The 22,389-nt window shown below is 38.9% G+C and overlaps 1 protein-coding gene across 2 annotated transcripts in view; it reads left to right on the forward strand.

Moving 5' to 3' along the window:
- MRPS27 (mitochondrial ribosomal protein S27) overlaps positions 1-22,389 on the forward strand; it is a 100,437-nt gene that overhangs the window by 20,757 nt on the left and 57,291 nt on the right. For both annotated transcript variants that reach the window (XM_060009334.1, XM_060009333.1), the window contains exons 4-5: positions 5,117-5,187; positions 7,239-7,297. In XM_060009334.1, coding sequence (XP_059865317.1) covers positions 5,117-5,187; positions 7,239-7,297 — 130 coding nt within the window. The remainder of the gene's footprint in view (positions 1-5,116; positions 5,188-7,238; positions 7,298-22,389) is intronic.

Consider the following 22,389-nt stretch of genomic DNA (forward strand, 5'->3'; position numbering starts at 1 on the left):
AATTCTTTCAGTTTTTAAGTGTCTTTATTTTTCCGTTAATCTTAAAAGATAATTTTGCTAGATACGTAATTCTATTTTGATTGTATTTACTCCCAGCATGTTATTCTACTGTCTTCTGTTGTTTCTAGTGAGAAAACACCTGTTGGTATAGTTGTTTTTCCTTTGTAAGTAATCTGTCTGTACTTTCTGGCTACTTTTAAAGTCCTCTTATTCTTCAGTTTAAGTGTAATGTATCATGGTGTGGGCTTAATTTTACTTAATGGACGAGATTTTTTGTGTTTCCTGAATCTGAAAATGGATATTTTTTATCAGTTCTAAAAAATGCTTAGCAATTAGCTCATCATCTATTACCTCTCCCCATTCTCTTTATTAACTTCTTTGGGAGATTCAATTAAATGTATTTTAGACCTTACTATTCTATTTTCTATATCTCTTAACTCCTTTTTTATACTTTCATTTTTATCTGTCTTTGCTGCAGAGTCTTCTAGTTTCTTGTAATTTCCTTTGGATCTTTCAGGTTGCTAATTCTCACCTCACCTGTGTCTTACCTGCTCTTTAACTTACTCATCGAATTTCTTTTTTACAGCTTTCTTGACGTATTATTTACATAGAATACACTGCACATATTTAAAGTGTACAATTTGACAAGTCTTGACATATGTACGTGTGTATATGTCCATGAAATCATTACTACAATCAAGATAATAAGCATATCTGTCACCCACCCCCCACATGTTCTCCTACTTCTTTGTAGTCCTTTCCTCTTCTTCCTGCCCACCTTCCACATTCCCAGGAAACCTCTGATATTTTCTGTCATCATAGATTAGTATGTATTTTCTACAATTTTATATCGTAAAATCAACTCTTTAAACCACTTAAAACAGTTCTCAAGTTGGTGTATCTTGTATGACATAGGAAGTATAATTAGGGCCTCAGAGGTGTGAAGGCTGACTTTGTGGTTTAGAATCCTCAGGGTACGATGTCCTTGCTGTTTTCCCTTTGCAGGGTGCATTACTTTCTAGTTCACCTTCACTGCAGGTGTAGCCTTAGGCAGCTCTGGCTTTACCTAGGATCTCTGAAACAGCTTCCTATCTTACAGAGGCCTTGGTTCTATCCTCCGTTCCCTGTAAGTCATTAAAACCACAGCTCTGTTTCCCTGCGGACCTGCGGATGCTCTCAGGTGACTGCTTCCCTTAGTAGTCCCTTAAACACTCAAGGTTTGTGCTCCCATCCTGCCTTTAGCCGCTGACAATTACATCTATCTTCTTGAAAGCTCAGTCATATATTTGAAATTTTTTTTTAACGTTTTATTTAGGTGTTTTGTTTTTATAGTAGGGGGAATTTTTTAAAGGCTATTTAGTCCACCTTATTGCTGAGGTGGAATTCAGTTTAATATCATCTTCGAACTTAGGAGCAACATCCTTTTTGTGTTCCCTCTGGTAGTTCTCAAACTAACTCACTCGAGTGCTTGCCAGGCTACATCACAATCTCCTGGGGCTTTTTTTAAAAAATTTGTGTTTCTGTGGTCTCACTTCAAACCTATGGAATTAGAATCGCCCTCTGGGTGTGAAGCCTAGGAATCTGACGTTTTAAAGTCTTAAAGCCTCTTAGGGGTTCAGATCCTTAACCAGGATTACACTCCTATACTTCGAATAGTGCAGGGTCCTCAGGAAAATCCTTTATGTCCTTAGATTATCAATGGTATTGTTTTCTTCAAACAAAAACATTTTTATACTAGTATACATTTCATTTTCTGGACATACTTCCGCATTGTCTATACAGCTTTAAGTTTTGTTAATGAAGAATTCAATGAAGAATTCAAATTTCAGACCCATTTTCCTTTACAGTCTTTGTTGACCACAACCATCCGCTGCAACGTATATTCCCGAGGAGCTGAGTGACAGGCAAGAAAGCATCTTCTTTGGCACATCCCTTTGAATAAAACCTGGGCATCTGCTGGCCCCTCACTGAAACACGAAGAGTGATTTTGACTGTTGAAACCATGGTCCAGAAGCCTGTGGCACTGGCCCTCTGCAGGCTGCAGCTGCCCCAGCTTTCATGGCCATCCCTGCTCCGCGCAGTTTTCTGCCTCATTCATCACACTAGTGCTGTCATGTGAGGTGATTGGTTGCATATTATATTTAGCAGCAAACCTTTCTCTGACTTATAATATGCAAATATTATTCATCAGTTGCTGGCTGTGCAGCTGTTGCCTTTTTTGAGGCCCCAGCCGATTTTACTTGACTGAGGATATCTTGGTGTAGAAAATTAAAATGGAATCTTGACTTATCACACTACAGAAGCCCGCTCAATCCATTGTTTTGTTATATGCTGTGTACTATATGAAACCCATGAGGAAATGGAGGTCATTTTAATTAGGCCAGTAGATCCTGATCCTGCATTTTTTAGTTAAAATTTAAATTTTGAGTAAAGGGTTAGTTGATTCTTTATATTGCCTGTCATCTCAACACAAGAGCCTCTATTATGAAGAGATCATAAAGATTTGGTATCATGGGAATGCTGTTTAATATCATTCTGTGAGCAGTTAGATTTAACAATATTAATTTGCCTTAGTATAAAGAGGTTTTAGGGACTTCTTTGTATATGTGTATTTGTGTTTTAAAATTTTTAACTCACGTGGTACCAACCCCTTTAAGGGGTTGTCATAAGAAAAGATAGTCATAAGATAGTCATAAGAAAAGTAATTACTTTTACATCATATCAGGTTTTAGTGGTTTTGCAAAGTTCCTTTCCCCTGGTAGCTACTGAGTCATTGAGAGCATTATCCCAGGGAAAGAAAAGAGAAAAATATCGGTTAAATGCACAGCAATAGGTCTTTAACAAATACTTGTCAATTGATTACCTGTTGCCGTTTTGCTTAATACTAATTTCTTCCACCAGGGAGTAAAAAAAAAACTTGGAACTGCAGTTAGAGTTGACCCATGAACAATATGGATTTGATCTTTGTGGGTCCACTTATATGTGGATTTTTTTCCACACAGCACTACATGATGCAGTTGGTTGAATCCGCAGATGCGGAGAGCCAGCTATGGAACTTGAGCATCTGTGGATTTTGGTATCCACAGTGGGTCCTGGAACCAATCCCATGTGGACGCCAAGAGATAACTGCATTTCTTTTTCCTTCCTCCCTCTCTTTCTCCCCTCTCTCTCTCCCTCCCTTGCTTTATTCCTTTTATTTATTTCTTTAGATATTTATTGAGTGCCTTTTATAGAACTTTTCTAGGAACTGAGAATATATCAGTGAATTAAGTCCTTGCCTTCATGGTTTTTACTTCTAAGTGTAAAAGAGAACAAAAAGCCAAACACAGACCAGCGTATATAGGCATTTATAGATCATAGAAAATATTTTGGATTTAATTCCAAGTGTGATAGGTAGCTATTGGCTGGTTGAGAAAAGAAAATGACAGGATCTGATTTATATATATATATATATATATATATATATATATATTTATATTTCAGATCTAGAGCGTATATGATTTGCTGACATATGGTTACAGAGAGTGAGAAAGAATGGGATCAGGGATGGCACCTTAGTTTTTGGCCTGAGTAAGCCAGTTAACGTAGGGGCCATTTACTGAGCTGGGAAAGGTTTGGAGAAAGCAGGTTTGGAGTGGAAGGTTGGAGAATTAAGAGGACATGTAATGTTAAGAGACCTATTAGACACCCACATAGAGATGTCACCCATGTAGTTGGAAATACAAGTTTGGAGTCACAGGAAGTCAGGGTAGGCATATATGTGTGGAGTCAGTAGTCTGTAGATGATGATTAAAGCTATGGGAGGGAGAGAATGAGATACCCAGAGACCGAGCAGATGGTGAAGAGTCTGCTCCTCAGACTTAGGGCACATCAACATCAAGAAGTCAAGAAGAGGAGATCCTACAAAGGAACCCAAGAAAGAGAGAAAAGAGCATTTCATGAAGAACGGAATGCTCAACTATATTAATTGTTAGTGAGAGGTGAGGTAAGATGAGGATGAAGAATTAACTACTGGATTTAACAAAGTAGAGGTGGTCTTTGGTGTCAGTAGAGTGATGGAAACCAAAATGTGATTTGAGTCAGTTCAAGGGAGGATGGAACTAAAGAAGTGGTGACAGTTGTATTGGGGATGACTCTGTTGTGGCGTCTCGCTGCTGACGGGAGCAGAGCAAAGGAGAAGTAGCTGGAGAGCGATAGGAGGTCAAAGGAAATTTTTGTCATTTTTGTTTTTTGTTTGTTTAATAAAGTTCATCCTTTGTTTAAAAAAAAATAGGAGGCAGGGTATATGGATACAGATGCTGGTAGCCTGGTAGACCTGATGGTAGGAGGATAAAGTTCCCATGATTGCTTCTGTTTTATGCTTAGGGAGATAAGACACAAAATCATGAGCTGAGAGTGAGAGTGAGCGGAGAAGGGGAAAGACACACATTTTAAGTTCTAGAAGCAATGAGAAGGTATGAAATAATTATTTTGAAGAGTATGTTGCCTGTTATTCCAGGTCTTTTTAGACTCTGAGATGGCAGTGTAATCTCAGGAATACCAAGTATTTGTATGGATGTTCTGGTAAAAGGAATCAGAATAGGAATATTTCAGGCTGAAAATCATTAATTATAAGCAGAATGCCTGGCCCCTGTGATTCGTTCAGGGAATGTATAAAAGTAATTTAATAAGTTCCAGCTTAAAACATTTTTGAACAGCTAATATATTTACCTGGTTCAAAATGCAAAAGGAGTAAATGTGTAAGCAATGAAGAGTTTCCTTTTCTTGCCCCCCTACCATCTTGGCCCTCCTTTGCCTGGAGTCTGTCAATAATAACACTTTCTTGTATCTCCTTCCAGAGATATTTTACTGATCCATTTTTTTAAAGCTAAATCTATGCTAGGACTTTAAAAATAATCCTTTCTTCAATCAAGTAAATACTTAAAAAATTATACTAATATTTCTCTATCCTCTTTAATTTATATAAAAATAATTTCAAAAAAGAGCAAGAAAGAGCATCTGTTTTAATACTGACTTCATAATGTTGACAACCATCTGGCAGGAGTTGTATCTGTTAGATTTTTCTTAAGAAATATGTATATTTAACAAGGTTCTTTTTTCTTCTTTGTCTTCACAGCTGATCTGGCATCTTTAATGGATAAAACATATGAGAGAAAGCTGCCTGTTAGTTCTTTAACAATATCACGGGTAAGAAAACTTAAATATAAAGAAAGAGAAAGAAGGCAAGAAAGCCACTTTATATACATGAGGCTCTGTAAATAAAGTCTATCTTTCATAGGATATATTTTCCCAGAGTATGGTATGTTTTTGTAGTTGCTAATAGATATTTTATGATGAAGTAGCAAATTTCTTTGACTAAAATAAAAGGTAATAAATTTATCAGACTCCAGTGTCAGTGATTACTGTTGTGTATCTGGTTTATTTTAATTTTTCCAGGATTTGGTATCATGATTTTTTTTTTAAGTTGATATATCCTTCAAAGTGATAGTATTTACTTGTTAATGTTGGAAGTAATTTTGGTAGTTGAGAAAGTCTATAAAAGAATGGATATTAATGTTAATGTTAAACTGCTACAGAGCAATGGATGGGAGAATAATATTAGGCTAGGAGTCAGGAATTGGACTTGAGAGTAACCATTACTGATCACCTTCTATGCCAGCTGTTGTACTAGTTTCTTAACTTACATTATCTTGCTCTTCTCATAGCGGCTGTATGAGGTAAGCATTGTTATCTCCATTTTGCATGTAAGACTCAGAAAGCTTGATGACTTTCCCAAGTTCACACAGGTCATAGGTGGAAAAATTGGGCTTCAAACCCAGATCTCTGTGACATTGAAGTTCTTTTCTGTTGCCTCCCTTAAATAGATCTTATCTTGTCTTAATGAATTTGCTTTATGACATTGGGCAAGTGGGCCCCTCTCAATTTCCTCATATTCAGTATGGGGACAGTAGTATTTTCCTCATAGGGCTGATGTGACGCTAAATTGAGATCTTAGATGTGAAAACTCTTTGTACAAATTAATGGCACCATAAAATTCAAGAGACTTAAATCTAGGAGAAGAAAAGTAGAGAAACCATCATCCTTTTTAGTCTTGAGTCCTTTCTTTCTGCTCCTTGATATTTTCCTTTTAGTAGGGGAACCGTTTAGCTAGGTTATAACCTAAATTTTATAGACTTATCATTTTCATATTGGAGGGGAACTGAAAGACCACTGGTTCATCCCTTACATGATGTATAAAATCTCTGTATGCCATAATGCCTGGTGTTTGTTTAGGCGGTGCTTCAGAGTTTAAAGAGCTTTCATGTACACTTTCTCGTTGGAGCCTCGTCCTCTTCAGTGCAGGTGCCTTTATTCTGTTTATGCAGATGGAGCAACTAAGTTCCAGAGGGGCTGTGCCGTCTGTTTATGCCACACAGCATGCAGTCAGGAGAGCTAGTTCTCAACTTCAGGTCCTGTGTTGGAACCATATTTTATCTGCCCCTTAATGAGATTTCTAAATCAAGTCTGTAAGTCCTAAAAAGGGGGAGATCCATTAAGTCTCCCCCTCTTTACTTTTCTCTCCTTCCTCCCGAGGTTTTAATTATATTCACTACATCCATTATCTCCTACTTCACCCTTTTTCCTCTGAGTCTTTACTTTAGAGTAGAATTCCTCCTTAGAAGAGTCTTTTCTGTTTGTTTCTCTGGTTTAGAGTTGAGCACACTGAAGGAGTTTGTGGTTCGAGGAGAGACTTTGCTGGTAGAAGAATCCCAGGTTGACTGGTCTGTAGCAGAACCAAATCAGATAGGAAAAATGGTTATAAGACTGAGTTCTCTGAATTTAGACTTTTCCTCTCTTGGGCCATGTTTTTTCAGCCATTAGAGTCTTCATCCTTTCAACTATGTGTTCCCATGTATTTGGAGTTTGGAACATAGAGAAAATATCAGGGTTTAAAGTTAATGGGAAATACCAGTGACTAATTATAAATACACTAAGAGGAGCTCTCTCTTGTTCTGAGCAAGGTTAACGTTTAGTTTTTAAACAGTTTTTCTAACCAAGGTTGTTCTACGTATAGAAAAAGAGAGGCCGTTGTAGACTATTTGTTGGCATTAACATAGAGTGGTTTTGAGGATGGAGCCACACTACATGAACACTGTTCTAATAAAATGTGTGTTTTATTTTTAAGGTCAGTGTGTGACTTAGGCTCAATATATGGCATAATTTATATTCAACCAAAGGTTTCTTTTTTTGTCTTTTAGTTTGTGGACAACATTTCATCTCGAGAAGAGATAGACCATGCAGAGTATTACCTGTACAAGTAAGTTCTCCATTTCATTTGACTATATATTCTCGTTTCACATCCTTTTTTAACACAAAAGGTGGTAAGTACTGTATATAATGTTCAGCTCCTTGCTTTTTTTTTTTTTTTTTGCGGTACGCGGGCCTCTCACTGTTGTGGCCTCTCCCGTTGCGGAGCACAGGCTCCGGACGCGCAGGCTCAGCGGCCATGGCTCACGGGCCCAGCCGCTCCGCGGCATGTGGGATCTTCCCGGACCGGGGCACGAACCCGTGCCCCTGCATCGGCAGGCGGACTCTCAACCACTGCACCACCAGGGAAGCCCCCAACTCCTTGCTTTTTAACTTTGTGCTTTGGAGATCTTTCCATATCAGTGTATAGAGAGATTAGACATTTTTTATAACTGTCACATTCCATACTATGAATATATTATTTAAACCAGTTCCCTATTGTAGGGCCTTTAGGTTGTTTGTGCTCTCTTTTTGTATGATGCACAATGCAATAATTAATAACCTTTTACATAGGTAATTTTGCACATAGTTCTCATAAGTATGTATATTTAATACATATGTAAATGTAATGATACACATGTATATATATATATACATATTTAATTTCAATAGCTGTTGCCAAATCGCTTTCCATTGGGGTCTTACCAATTTACATTCCCACCAGCAGTGTATGAAAGAGGCCTGTTTCTACAGCTTGGCCAACAGAGGTATTTTCACACTTCTGGATTTTTGTTAGTCTGATAGGAGAAAAAAATATATGTCTGTTTATCTTTTTCCTCCCTTTTTTATTTAGGTGGAAATGCACTCTTTAAGTACTATTCAGCTTCTATTTTCAATTAACACTTTTTCTACATTACTACCTTTACTTCATTCTTTCTCACAACTGGGAACAATCCCACTGACCTACAGCTACACTCTCCCCTGTGTACAAAGAAGTATGTTCAGTACAGCACCGTCTATAGCAGTAAAAACTGGAATAACCTAAAGTTCATTAAATAAAGGATTGATCAAATAAATTATGATTTATTCTTATAGTTGACCTGTCAAAATGATACCTTACAACTAGCTTTTTTTTTTTTACAACTAACTTTTTATTGTGATTCATTATTGTGATTTTAAAAATCAGATTTATGATTTGTTCCAATTCCTAGGCTGTAAAAAAAGACTCAGGCTAAAATTTAAAATGTTTCCAGTAAACATTGTATTAGAATTTCCCATTTGATCTTTGGTTTTTTAAAAAATATTTATTTATTTATTTAGTTGCGGCAGGTGAGCTCCTTAGTTGCGGCTGGTGGACTCCTTAATTGCGGCTTGCCAGCTCCTTAGCTGCTGCAGGCAGGCTCTTTAGTTGTGACTCACCAGCTCCTTAGTTGTTCACGTGAGCTCCTTAGTTGCGGCATGCGAACTCTTAGTTGCGGCATGCATGTGGGATCTAGTTCCCTGACCAGGGATCGAACCCGGGCCCCCTGCCCTGGGAGCGTGGAGTCTTATCCACTGCGCCACTAGGGAAGTCCCTTAACTTTGATTTGATCAAGAGAGTTTTCAGTTATTTACATCTGGGTATATTTTTTTTAAAGCTTTCTTTATATTAGGGAAAACATATCCAATTTTCTTGCATGTGATATTGCAAACTAGTAATAAGGCTTCTTTTTTTTCTTCCTGAATTGGGTAGATTCTACCACCGTTTTGGTGTTTTCTGTTTAAATACAAATCTCAAGTAGATAAGATTCCAAACCTTAAAAAAAAATTATTTTAAATCTAAGATTGTCTTTAACAGTGTCTGAAGTTTAAATTCTAGGTGCTGAAATCATAATTGCAAGTGCCCTCCTACCCTTCATTAAGATAAACATAAACGGATTCCTTGATGGGAGCAAGCCCTGCCTTCCTTTAGTGGTTCTTTGGCACTGTAAGGCTCCTTTGGTAGTTATTTTTGCCAGTGGTGAAAGGTGTATTTGGGCTGGCACCTTTGTTTGCTTTGTTCATGGGAAAATGCAGAAAATAGTTCCAATTTATAAATAGGAACTATTTTTTAGAATTCCATCCTGTAGGACACAGTGCTATAGTCTTAGAAGAAATATGTCCCAAATTTACTTGTACCTCTGTAGCATATAATTGATTTCAGCAATTCAATATTCAGCATGTATTTACTGAGCACCCATTGTGTGCCCAGAATTTGTCCAAGGTGCTGGGCATATAGTGATGAATAAGTTAGACACTCTCCCTGTCTTCACGCATTGAAGTTTAACTGAGAAATTTTAAGTCCTACAGAAAGACATTCTGTGATTAATTCTTCATATCATGTCCAGTTTTGTGATGCCTGGAGTCTTATTGAAAGCTTCATAAAATCTCCCTGTTTTTATATTGGTCATATAGAAGACTCTTGTCCATCTTAAATCTGAGGCGTTGTTTAATTTGACATTCCCCATCCTTTGCTTAATCAAAACTAGTGTTCTAACCATGACTTATCACTGTTTTATTTCCGTTCTTTCTCCTCCCATTGCCAAGAAAATTAGCTCTCTTTTTCTGAGATTTTTTTTTTTTTTTAAGAAAAAAATGTTTTTATGACTTCATGAGATTACTGTTGTATGTGTGTGAGACCAAATACAGCACAGTAAAGCTGCATCAGGTGTAGATGATGGAGGCTGGCCAGTATTCGTGCATCAGCTAAGCATCAACTCCTGCTTTCCAGCCTTAGAGGATATACAAAACATAGTAATGCCTCAGCAGAATTGCAGGTTAAGTTATGAACTCTTGGGGTTTCCCTGCTTTAATTGAAATCAAGAATGTTAATCCTGAGGACACCGAGGGCCTCTGGGATTTCCACCAGTTAGGTCTTCAGCGTTCATGGTTGCCATGCCTAACATTTCCACCTGGGATGACTTTAGATATCTCAGGGTAAACTTACAATCACAGGTGTAAGATACGGAAATATAGGAGCAATTCATTAATCCTGCAACTAATAGCTTCTTCCTGGCCTGCCTGGAGAATTTCTCATTCCCCAGGCAGTACTGTCTTTGAGGGGAAGGCCCACAACAGGACTTTGGCTGCCACCTCTGTCAGTGGCACAAATCTTTCCCTGCCTCAGTCTGTAGAGACCAGGCTCTGCAAGCAGAATGTAATCACCACATCCTCTCATCTTCTAGTGATCAGATCTCCCCAGTGATTATGTAAAGGCTGTTAGAGCCAAAGAAGTTTGGAAACCTGGGGTGATCAGTGGAGAGCTAGTTGGGCACCTACCGTTGAGTCAGGTGAGCAAGTAAGCAGTTCAGGGTGCTTCTGGCATGTGCCAGTGTCTTATCCTCCTCTCATTCCAGGAAAGACTCTCAGCCTTTGAATCCTGAAGTACACAGGTTTAAAAGTTTGGGGGCATCAACATTAAAGAGTCCCAGGGATGTTTTAAGGAGAGTTAAAGAGAGGCTGCTGTTTAGATAGCAGGAGGGAGAAAAAATGCTGAACCATGCCTCTTTGGGCTCTGGGCTCCTCTCTGGGGGCCCACAACCTTTTGATCAACTTCTGCCCTGCCACTTACAAATAAAAAATGGAAACACCAAGGAAAGGGAAGTGATGCTTTAAACAAAAGAATAATGTGAACTAAAGATGATTAAGTCAGTTAATACCAGGAACGATATAGGTCGACAATAAAGAAATGTTTTTAAAAAACCTGATAATACTCTACAACAAACCGAGAGTAAAAGGGATTACAACAGTAAAAAGGCTAAATTGAAGTAAAATAAACAAAATGTGAAAGCTAGGAAATAAGAGAGCAAAGCCTGCTAAGAACTGTTGGGCTGTAACAAAATAAAACATTAAAATAAGAGAATAAAAGAAACAAATAAAAATAAATAAAGCAAGGTAAGAAGGACGTGAGCCAGGGACTTCATAAACTGTGTATAGATATGGCTGGGAGGTTAGGAAAATAGGCACAGGCATGCTCTTGCAGTGATACTCTCAGCAGGCTGACTAATAAATCACTTTATGAGTGGTTTGCAAACTGTCTTCCAAGAAGCCCTCGAGCTGGTTCCTCACAGGGGCCTCCGCTGCGTGGCTTGGGGAGGAATACGATGTGAGGGAGAGGCCAGACAGTCCTGCCACCAGCCCCCTGCTTCTGCTTCAGCCAGAAAAGCTGTGCCTCCAGCTTCTTTATATATCGGGGTGGTGGAGAGAATTCAGGGGGTTCTGGGAACTTAGATGAGAATAAAATTACATTTTTATTTTCACTCACCTCTCAGTATTTAGCATTGCCTTCAATTGTGAATATAGGCAACAGATCACAGTACTGTTAGCAGCATCTGTGTCTTTCTCACCAATAAAAATCATTGATTTTTTTTTTATATATCATTACATTTGTTGCAGCTATCTTGACAAATTATGCTCATCACTGCTTAGAAATTGCATTTATAATTAAACTACTGCTGGCTAGTTTTGTTTCGTACGTTAATGGAGAAGCACATGTGACCATATCGCAAGGATTTTTTGATGTTTGCATTTAAAACATTATTCGAGAAGGTGCCATTAGACTGCCCACGAGTTCATGCCACAAAAAAATGTGATAAACCTCACTGTGAAGGCCTTTTGCTTAGGCTTATTCCTGCTTCTTACCCCAGGCTTTTTTGAAGTTTTCTAGTTCTTTGTTTTTCTTCTTACAAAGAAGGCTTTCTTTTATTTTAGGTTAGACCTTATAGAGTAAGACAGGCATATGGTTGATATGTGTTCTGTTATCCAAATGAGAACTTAGATACAGCCAGTCTCTTGTCTCCCTACTGGAGCAGGAAGAGGTTTGGTGAAAAGTGAGATTTGGACAGGCCCTGAGATGCTGTGCATCAGGAGACTAGCGCTGGGAGGGTGTTGGGTGGGAACACCGCTGCTCGATTTTGGTATCATCACCCCCCTCCGCACTCCAGCCCCGGGTTGGCAAGGGGAGAAGCCACGGTGTTCCCCCTGCAGTAGCAGCAGAGGTTTGGTGGCACAGAAGATAAAGGTAAGAGCACAGCACAGCTAATGGCAGCTAAGAGGAAGAGGCTGCTCAGTGACTGGTGAGCATGAGAAGTTGACTGCTGATTCATGCTTAACATTTGTTAAAAAGAGTTTTATACGTCCCACTTTAGTTTTAAAAGGAATTGAGCAACCAATTTTTTTTTTCCTTGCCAAAGGATTGATTTCTGCTTCTTACCCACATGCCCTCTCATTGGCTTTTGAAGAAAAAAGATTTCTTACCTTTGCCTTACTATCAATTTATAGTGTTGCTAAGAATCCAGTTTGCATCTTGATCTTACTGACACAGAGACTAAGGCGTGGAGATTAACTGAGCAGACCCAACATGGAGTGTGTGTGTGTAAGCCACTGCCTGTCCTGCGCTGAGAAAGGAAGTCATGAGGGTGAATGTGAACAGTGGAACAGTACTAGAAAGACCAAGAGAGTGCTTTCCCAGTGCAAGGTAATGCCGATAAGGATTTCAGATGGGGCTACAATTTATTTTTAAGAAAATTGAGGCAGAAGGAATTCCATGGAAAGTACAGTCTAGAGCGTGGTAAAGCAGGAGGAAATTAAAATTAAGGGATAATGGGGCTTCCCTGGTGGCGCAATGAGAGTCCGCCTGCCGATGCAGGGGATGTGGGTTCGTGCCCCGGTCCGGGAGGATCCCACATGCCGCGGAGTGGCTGGGCCCGTGAGCCATGGCCGCTGGGCCTGCGCGTCCGGAGCTGGTGCTCCGCAACGGGAGAGGCTGCGACAGTAAGAGGCCCACGTACCACAAAAAAAAAAAAAAAAAAATGAAAAAAATAATAAATTAAATTAAGGGATAAGAGGAAATCCCTTATATTTCTCATAGTCTGTGGGTTGTTGTTGTTTGTATCCTAAGAACCATGATCTTAGCTTTTTCTCCATAATAGATCTCTTTTTGTGATCTGTCCGCTTGAGGTCAATGTTATTGTATAGTGAGTTTATCTAGAATTTTCATTTATTATTTTTTGGAGAGTGTGTCTTTTCTGGACCACCTAGTTAGTAGTTCTGAGCTCAGGACTCTGCAGATTGATGTGTGCTGCCCACATGCAGACACGTGAGCCCTGAGGCAGGCTCTGTGTCTCCCTTTGAGATAAAACTGCACGTCATCAGTGAAATTGTGGCATCAGTAAAAGCTGTTATTTTCATGGTTTATAACAAGCTTTAACAGTGGCTGTATTAGTATTTGATTACTGCATTAATAGAATGCAAACCCAAGCCATAAAAATTCCTTCTTCACTGAGGACGTTTGCAAATTGCATTTTTAAAGGCTTATTTAGACTTTCAAATAACTTTGGGACCGTGGCAGTTAAGAGATGCATGAAATTAAACTTTCCTTTTACTGTTAGAGCGTCAATAATTTGAACTGATAATTTAATCTGCAACCTAAATGGTCATTCCTAAGGATAAGTGATAGACATTTCTAATGTCTATATAACATATTCTCTCTATTTTAAGAATGTACATTCTTTAAAAGGTAGCCTTTTGGTTGTTAACAAAAATGTGGGGAATGCTGAATTACTTGTCACACAATAAGAAAAAATTGTTGCAGAGCTCCATGAGAAGGTCTGTTTTTCTTGGAATACAGCTCTCTGTGTTGCCATGGAGAGTGGCGTGCCACCCACTAATGAGAGGAAGTTAAGGATGTGTGGCAGGCTGTGTGTTGCCAACAGAGTCATCCACACTGTACCTTGGCCTCAGGCATCTTTCATCCGTGGTTTAACCGACCTGGCAGATCCCAAGTGTCCCTGGTTGGAGACGGATGGCGGGTCAGGAACAGCTGGGGCGAGGCAGATGGCAGCCTGCATGTCTCCAGGTCCCGGGTTGGCAGCCAGCCTTAAAAAGGAAGGACCAAAATAGCTTCATTTTTCAATAAGCAAAAATAACCACATGGTTCCTTAGAAGGTGAGTGCATTACCCCAGGCCTATGTTATAAGAATCCATTTCTGCCTGTAGGAAGAGGGGCAAGTGGGAGTTTACTAGGAGGGAACACTGTTCATGAGTTTAAGCAGTGATCATTTTTCTTTGAGGGCATAGAGATTGTGTTTTACAGCACTAAAATGAAATTAAAAATTTTTCTGTTAGCATACTGCCAAGTCTCATTATGTTTGAACTTTATTAAGGAAAGAGCAAAGAGCCCAAGAGGGGCGGTAAATGAGTCTTAAAGCATTTTTTAGAAAAACACTTTCATACTTTAATATTGCCAAGTGCTTTATTTAGTTCTTATTTGCTAATCCTTACCACAGGCCTGGGAGAGGGGTACTGTTAATGGCTCTGCATGAGAGGATAGCAGATTGTCACGAACATCGTCCACGCCTTGCCAAAGACCCATGGAGCCTCCACTCCTTCTGACTTTGCACTTCTCTCCCGCTGGTCTTGTTATTTCAACCTGGAGCCTGGTCATAGGAGGAGTGTAGGGGTAACATTCAAGGGTGTTTTCTTGGCTATGGTTCTAACATTCCACCCAACTTGCCCAGAGTGATCTCACACCTTAGATACTCTCGTATTCCTCTGGCATAATGAATGGGTCCCTGAAGGCCCTTATCCTCGGAGGCCAAAGCAGTTCATGCTGCTACAGACATCTATTTATAAGTCTTTGTAGAGGCGTAAGCTTTCATTTCTTCGGGGTAAATATCTAGCAGTGGAATGGCTGGAACATATAGTAGGTATACATTCCAGAGTGGTTATACTCACTGTGGTTTTAATTTGTATTTGCCTAATAATTAATGATGTTGAGCATCTTTTCATGTGCTTATTTTCCAGCCATATAACTCCTTGGTAAAGTATCTGTTTAAATCTTCTGCCCGTTTTTCTTTTATTGAGTTGCTTGTTTTCTTATTATTGAGTTTTGAGAACTTTTTCTCTCATAATCTTCTTTATTTTTATTCACTTAACAGTGTTTTTCAAAGAGCAGTTTTTATTTTTGATGGAAGTCCAGTTTGTTAATTTTTTCTTTTATGAATCATGCCTTTGGTGTCAACTGAGAAATCTTTGCTTAACCCGACACCACAAAGATTTTTCTCCTATGTTTTGTTTCAGAAGTTTTATAGTTTTAGGTTTCACAGTTAGGTCTATGATCCATTTTAAGTTATTTTTTTTAATATGGTATGAGGTAAGGGTCCAAGTTAAATTTCTGGTGTTAAGAATACCTAATCGTGTCAGCACCATTTGTTGAAAAGACTTTTCTTTCTGCACTGAATTACCTTTGAATCTTTGTTGAAAACCAGTTGTTTATAGACAAGTGAGTCTCTTTCTGAACTGTTTTGTTCCATTGATCTCTGTTCCATTGCCTCTCTTGATGCCAGTACTACACTATCTTTATGGCTGTAGTTTTATAATAAATCTTAAAATTAGGTAGTGTGAGTCTTCCAACTTTGTTGTTCTTTTCCAAAGTCGTTTTACCTAGTCTGGGTCCTTTGTGTTCCATATCAATTTTAGAATCACTTTGTGTGTATGTACACACATACATGCATACATATATTATTAATAATAGAGAAAGTAGGAGCAAGATCAATTCCAGAAATATGTATTGAGTATCTAGTATATATTTAGAAATAAGATGGTAAGAAGGATCTTATAGGATATGAAGGGATATTGATTATTTGAAAGTCAGTAATCATTCTTTTTACATTGAAGACAAATTTAAACTGTCCTGACAGAATTGCAGATTTCAAGTCTGTAAGACAAATGATTCTCAGTTCTGTGTAAAAGGGAATTTCCAAAGCCAATAGAAGGTTTAAGAGAAGTATTTTTTAATTTACCAGAACTGTGATGTGTGCAAAGGAAGGATATGAATCACTACAATCAAAAAGATTATAGGGCTTCTCTGGTGGCGCAGTGGTTGAGAGTCCGCCTGCCGATGCAGGGGACACGGATTCATGCCCCGGTCCGGGAAGATCCCACATGCCGCGGAGCGGCTGGGCCCGTGAGCCATGGCCGCTGCGGCTGCGCGTCCGGAGCCTGTGCTCCGCAACGGGAGAGGCCGCAACAGTGAGAGGCCCGCGTACCGCAAAAAAAAAAAAAAAAAAAAAGATTATAAATTGGCTGGGGATAACTAGATATGTGAAACAATTCAACATCAACAGAAATCTTCGATATGATAAATAGGTAAATTGATGATATGTAACAAAATGTGTGTGTCTGAGAAAACATGCTTTGGGCAGGCTGGAAGAGGGGTTGATGTCATGATCAGCAAACATTCATAAAAGAGGCAGAACTTGAGACAGCCTTGAAGATTGGATGAGTAGAAGAAATGGGAGTGAGTGTTCAAGATGCAGCAAGCAGTATAGGGGGGGTTAATAGAGTGAGGTGAGATCTGACCTTATGGGGATTGACGGGCCTACCAGGGAGTCGTGGGAAATAAGGTGGGCAGATTATAGAGGGACTAGAAAGCTGGCAGCTTCATGCGTTGCTAGTAGATATATATATATAGTGGTACAACTTCTGTAGAGAGAACTTTGGCAACATCTATCAAAATTATGAATGCATATACCCTTTGACCCAATAATTTCACCTCTAGGAACTTCTGACGCACAGCATACATGTGAAATAATATCCATCACAAAAAGATTATGTCCGTCAAGGCCTGCAGATATTAGTTATTAAAAAAAAATTTTTTTAAAGATCCTTAAGATTGTTAGTCATCAGTAGATTCTTGAGAAAGGTATATCATAAACCTATTACAGGAAGGTTAATAGAGTAAGTTTTGGATTGAAAGAGGTAAGTGTGGGAGGGAAATTTATTATCTGTACTTAAGGTGATAAAAGGCCCGTCCTGTGGTGGAAATGAAGAAAGAAATATTTTGCACATAGGAAGGAAAAATCAATCAACAGGATTAGTGACAGGTTGAATATAAAGCTAGAAAACAAGGAAGGTCAAAAATGAACTGAAAATTGAACCTCAGTTAATGAGGCTGGTCTACTTTAATAGAAGTATTGAATTGGAAGCAGATTTAGAAGACAGCAAGGCAGTGTGTTTTTCTTGCCTTTTCATTGTACGTATACATATTTCTAAGTTTGCTGCATTACGTCTTATGCCTACAGACCACATTTGGATTGTTTGAGAGGAACTGGCCACAGAGCTTTGGAGAAAGAACAACTGCCAAAACATACTTACATTAGGGTCTACCCGGTGTCCTGGTACAAGTTGGGAACTTTTAGACTAGGTGATCTCTGAAGCCCTGAAGTCCTGCTAACTTTCAGAATCTGAAATTAAGACCTAGGAAGACTAAGCGATTTCCATGTGGCAAGTCCAAGCTCTAGTTGTGGATGAAGGCCTGACTTGAAGTTCAGAGGGTCATCAGCTAGACCAGTGTGTCTCTTTGTGCCAGTTCTTTTTCCTGAGGCAGTCTAGGTAGTACACCAGCATACTCAGTGAATATTTAAATACCTCCTAACAAAGTGACATGAAATTAATTAAACCTGGAAAAACCTAGCATATACAGAGGTTCACCAGTTAAAAATACATAGTCATGGGGGGAAAAAAAGAGCCGAAAAGACTCTGAAGGAATCAGGATGGGAGGAAAGAGTCAGGTGACCTGTGTTTTCAGGACCGGTTTAGTTCCCACTTTGATCTGTAAATTGGAACCAGTTAATGAACTATCTGGACATCAGCTTCCTAGACAAGCAGCTGACCTTGGATGCCTCTCAAGGCACCTTACATATCTGAAATCTGTTTCTCAGTCTCACTGATATAGAAGCTAGACTTTATCACCAGGAGCTTCAGACTTTGAAAGCATGAGGTTCTGGTCTTTGTTTAGTTTCTCACTCAGAGCCTTATTTATTTAAATAGTAGAATTGAAGTTCAGCCACCTTAACCATGAATATCAAAAGAACAACTAGCAGATGTAAAATTAAACAACAGAAAGAATAGGGGATCACTCATTCTCTTCTGGATTTGAGGGGCAGGCTTCTTCATTTACTGTCTTACTTATAAGTACCTTTAGCAAATTTCTTGGTATGAGAGTAGGGTATTCACTCTTGTTTTCCAGAGAACTAATTTCTGTACCATATATATTTGACGTTTACCTATGATCTTTATCTGAAAGGCCCACAAAACATATATTTTTGATGCCTTGCATGTACATGGGATTTAGAAGGAGAGGGCTAAAGTTGATCTATTCTAATAGCTGCAGAACCCTTTGCGGATTAAACCTAAAAACTCCAATAGTTCCTATAAAAAGATATATCCCAAGTTGTTTTTTCCACAGTACAGAGTCCTTTGATCCAAAACTCTTTTTACTGGTTATTTTCATAACTGTGAAGTCATAACCATGGTACAAGGAATTATAGCTATAGGGCAGAGAGAAAGTATAACTGAATATATTATATTTATTAAAGAGACTTTGGTAGGGTTTTGTATTGAGGAGGTTTGATTTGAAGGTAATTAAGAGATCTTTTCAGGAGCTGGTACAATATTTAAGGGAGAGATGAGTAGATAAACAAAAGCTTCAGGAAGAGATTTGTGGGAACAGAGGTTTCAGTTGATTGCATCATCACTTTTGAGGCCAGTGGCAAATAAATTCCTGAGTATTTCCAGATGTCATGGGTCTAGGCAAGAGGACATTTGAGGAGCTAGAAGTATTTGATGTGAATTCTCTTTAGTGGTCTTGGCTGCTGTCATTTCCATGCCAGATTTCCTGTTATGTTTGTTTGTTGTTGTTTTTTTAAACCAGGCAAGAGTTTGTATTTTGAAATCTGTTCTGTTCTTCTTTTTAATATCAGTGCTGATACTAAGACAAATGTTATCACCAGTTTCATAGCTAATGATGGGCAAGGCTGGGACTTAAAACCAGGTGTTCCAACTCTAGGCCATTACAGTACATGAACACTGTATTTATTACACACGGACTGTTTCATGGCTCAGTGATGGATGCTACCAGGAGGGGAACTCAAATCGGTCATTAGTCCCTATTGATAAAAGCCCAGGCAGAGTTTTGATAGGAAGGACACTGAAATTATTCATTAAAACGAGAACTTTGTGGATCTTGCATGTATAGATTATTATAATCCTCCATTTGCTGACTTAATAGCAGGTGGAAACAGTTAACGTGTATGGGACATTTACACAGTGCTTTTAGGCTCCAGCCAAAATGGACTGTTGCTCTCTGAATGTGCCCTGTACTTTACTGTCTTTGCCTCTGTTCTTCCCTCCATTCCCCATCTCCTTCTATAATAAGAGTACAACCCGTCTTTTAAGGCCTGTCCCAAATTCTGTTACATCCATAAACTTGCTCTGATTTTCATGATTTGATTGTGATTTCTCTGACCCCTTGTATAGATTTTTCTTTTATCTAGTCAGGGGTGCTTATTTAGTTTGTTTTGTCTTTTGACTAATCAAAAATATGTGCTTCTTATTTTTCTTTACTTGAGAAACAGTATAATGTATTAGATAAGAGCATGGCTTCTGGAGCCAATCTGTCTAGATTTGAATACAGCTATCTATTAACTGTATGATTTAGTTACTTATATTCTCTGTCCCTCAGTTTCCTCGTCCACAAAATGGGGATTAAGATGGTGCCTGTGATTTAGAATAGGTATATGAGACTTAAAGAAGTGAATATATTATAATAAGGTCCTTAGAACAATCTTAGGACAGAGAAGGTTAGTGTTCAGTAAATTTGGCCTTAGTGTTGGTTTTGCTAGATTGTAACATCTTGAAGGACAGGGACTGTTTCTTCCCCATACTTCTCTCCTTAGGAAAAATGTATTTTGACTCCAGTTTACCTTTCTAAGACTAATAGTTCCCATACATCTTCACCACTCCCACCCCAAGGGCATCAAGGTGCAAAGATTATCATGGCTCAGAGATAGGGAGAAATAGATGCTTATGAACACTAGTAGTTAAACACCCAGATGGAAAGGACATCACATTTTTTGGAAAGCTGTCTGACATTAAAAAGGAAGGGCTCAATGTATATACCCTTTTTTTTTTAACATCTTTATTGGAGTATAATTGCTTTACAATGGTGTGTTAGTTTCTGCTTTATAACAAAGTGAATCAGCTATACATATACATGTATCCCCATATCTCTTCCCTCTTGCGTCTCCCTCCCTTCCACCCTCCCTATCCCACCCCTCTAGGTGGTCACAAAGCACCGAGCTGATCTCTCTGAGCTGATCTCCCTGTGCTATGCGGTTGCTTCCCACTAGCTATCGATTTTACATTTGGTAGTGTATATATGTCCATGCCACTCTCTCACTTTTTCCCAGCTCACCCTTCCCCCTCCCCATGTCCTCAAGTCCATTTTCTGGTAGGTCTGCGTCTTTATTCCCATCCTGCCTCTAGTTTCTTCATAACCTGTTTTTTTTTTTTTTTAGATTCCATATGTATGTGTTAGCATACGGTATTTGTTTTTCTCTTTCTGACTTACTTCATTCTGTATGACAGACTCTGTGTCCATCCACCTCACTACAAATAACTCAGTTTCGTTTCTTTTTATGGCTGAGTAATATTCCATTGTATATATGTGCCACATCTTCTTTATCCATTCATCTGTCGATGGACACTTAGGTTGCCTCCATGTTCTGGCTATTGTAAATAGAGCTGCAGTGAACATTGTGGTACATGACTTTTTGAATTATGGTTTTCTCAGGGTATATGCCCAGTAGTGGGATTGCTAGTATGGTAGTTCTAGTTTTAGTTTTTTAAGGAACCTCCGTACTGTTCTCCATAGTGGCTGTATCAATTTACATTCCCAGCAACAGTGCAACAGGGTTCCCTTTTCTCCACACCCTCTCCAGCATTTATTGTTTGTAGATTTTTTACTTTTTTTTTTTTTTCTCCCGTTGCGGAGCACAGGCTCCGGACGCGCAGGCTTAGCGGCCATGGCTCACAGGCCCAGCCGCTCCGCGGCATGTGGGATCTTCCCGGACCAGGGCACGAACCTGCGTCCCCTGCATCAGCAGGCGGACTCTCAACCACTGTGCCACCAGGGAAGCCCTGTTTGTAGATTTTTTGATGATGGCCATTCTGGCTGGTGTGAGGTGATACCTCATTGTAGTTTTGATCTGCATTTCTCTAATGATTAGTGATGTTGAGCATCCTTTCATGTGTTTGTTGGCAATCTGTATATCTTCTTTGGAGAAATGTCTGTTTAGGTCTTCTGCCCATTTTTGGATTGGGTTGTTTGTTTTTTTGATATTGAGCTGCATGAGCTGCTTGTAAATTTTGGGCATTAATCCTTTGTCAGTTGATTCATTTGCAAATATTTTCTCCCATTCTGAGGGTTGTATATACCCATATTGCTTAAGCTTTACCGCAGTCAGAAACCAGAAGGGGGCAGCAGAAAGTCACCTGCTTCCCATCTGTAGAGACAGGGAGAAGCCTAAAGAAGGTGATTTCCCATTAGGAACAACCTGCACCAAAACTGATCTCCGATAAGATGTTATTGAATAACCAATCAAAATGCAGATTAGACACAAAAAGAGAAGTCTGTTCTGAGGGCTGGGAGCATGACAGGAAAACATTTAAACAGTTGAAATAGAAACTGAGTGACTGCTTCCAGTGATTTTTAGCTCTGATACCTGTAGTGCACAAGAGCAGCTCAGAACAGATAAGGATGCTTAATGTTGTCAGCATTCCCCATTCTTTATTTTATTTTATTGGGTATTTTCCCCCTGCTATAGAAACTTAGTAAGAGTTTCTATTTGTGTAGCCTATTGTTATATGGAAAACCAGGCTGACTGCTGTGGCCCTGCAGGATAGGTTAGAACATATAAATTTTTCCATATTTTTAAACTTATGTTTTGCTTATGAAAAAACATAGTGACATACTTCTTTTCCAATTTGTACAGGAGAAATCACTCGCTTATTATTGTTTCCTGCTAGGCTTTTTACTACACCTTTGCATTTTATTTGTTTTAAACTATTTAACTCTCAGATTTCATCTATAAATTCAGTGTAATTCCATTCAAAGTCTCAGCAAAATTTTTTGTGGAACCTGAGATCATGACCCTAAAATTGAATGAAAGAGTAAAGGGCCAAAAATACTAAGACACTTTTAAGAAGACTAAGATAAAATGATTGATCTACAAGATAGATAACAAGAATTAGTAAGAAGCTACAATAAATAAAAATAAGATATTGCATTAGACTTAGGCAAAC

The sequence above is a fragment of the Delphinus delphis genome, chromosome 3 (assembly GCF_949987515.2).
Source record: "Delphinus delphis chromosome 3, mDelDel1.2, whole genome shotgun sequence".
In the NCBI taxonomy this organism is placed as follows: Eukaryota; Metazoa; Chordata; class Mammalia; order Artiodactyla; family Delphinidae; genus Delphinus; species Delphinus delphis.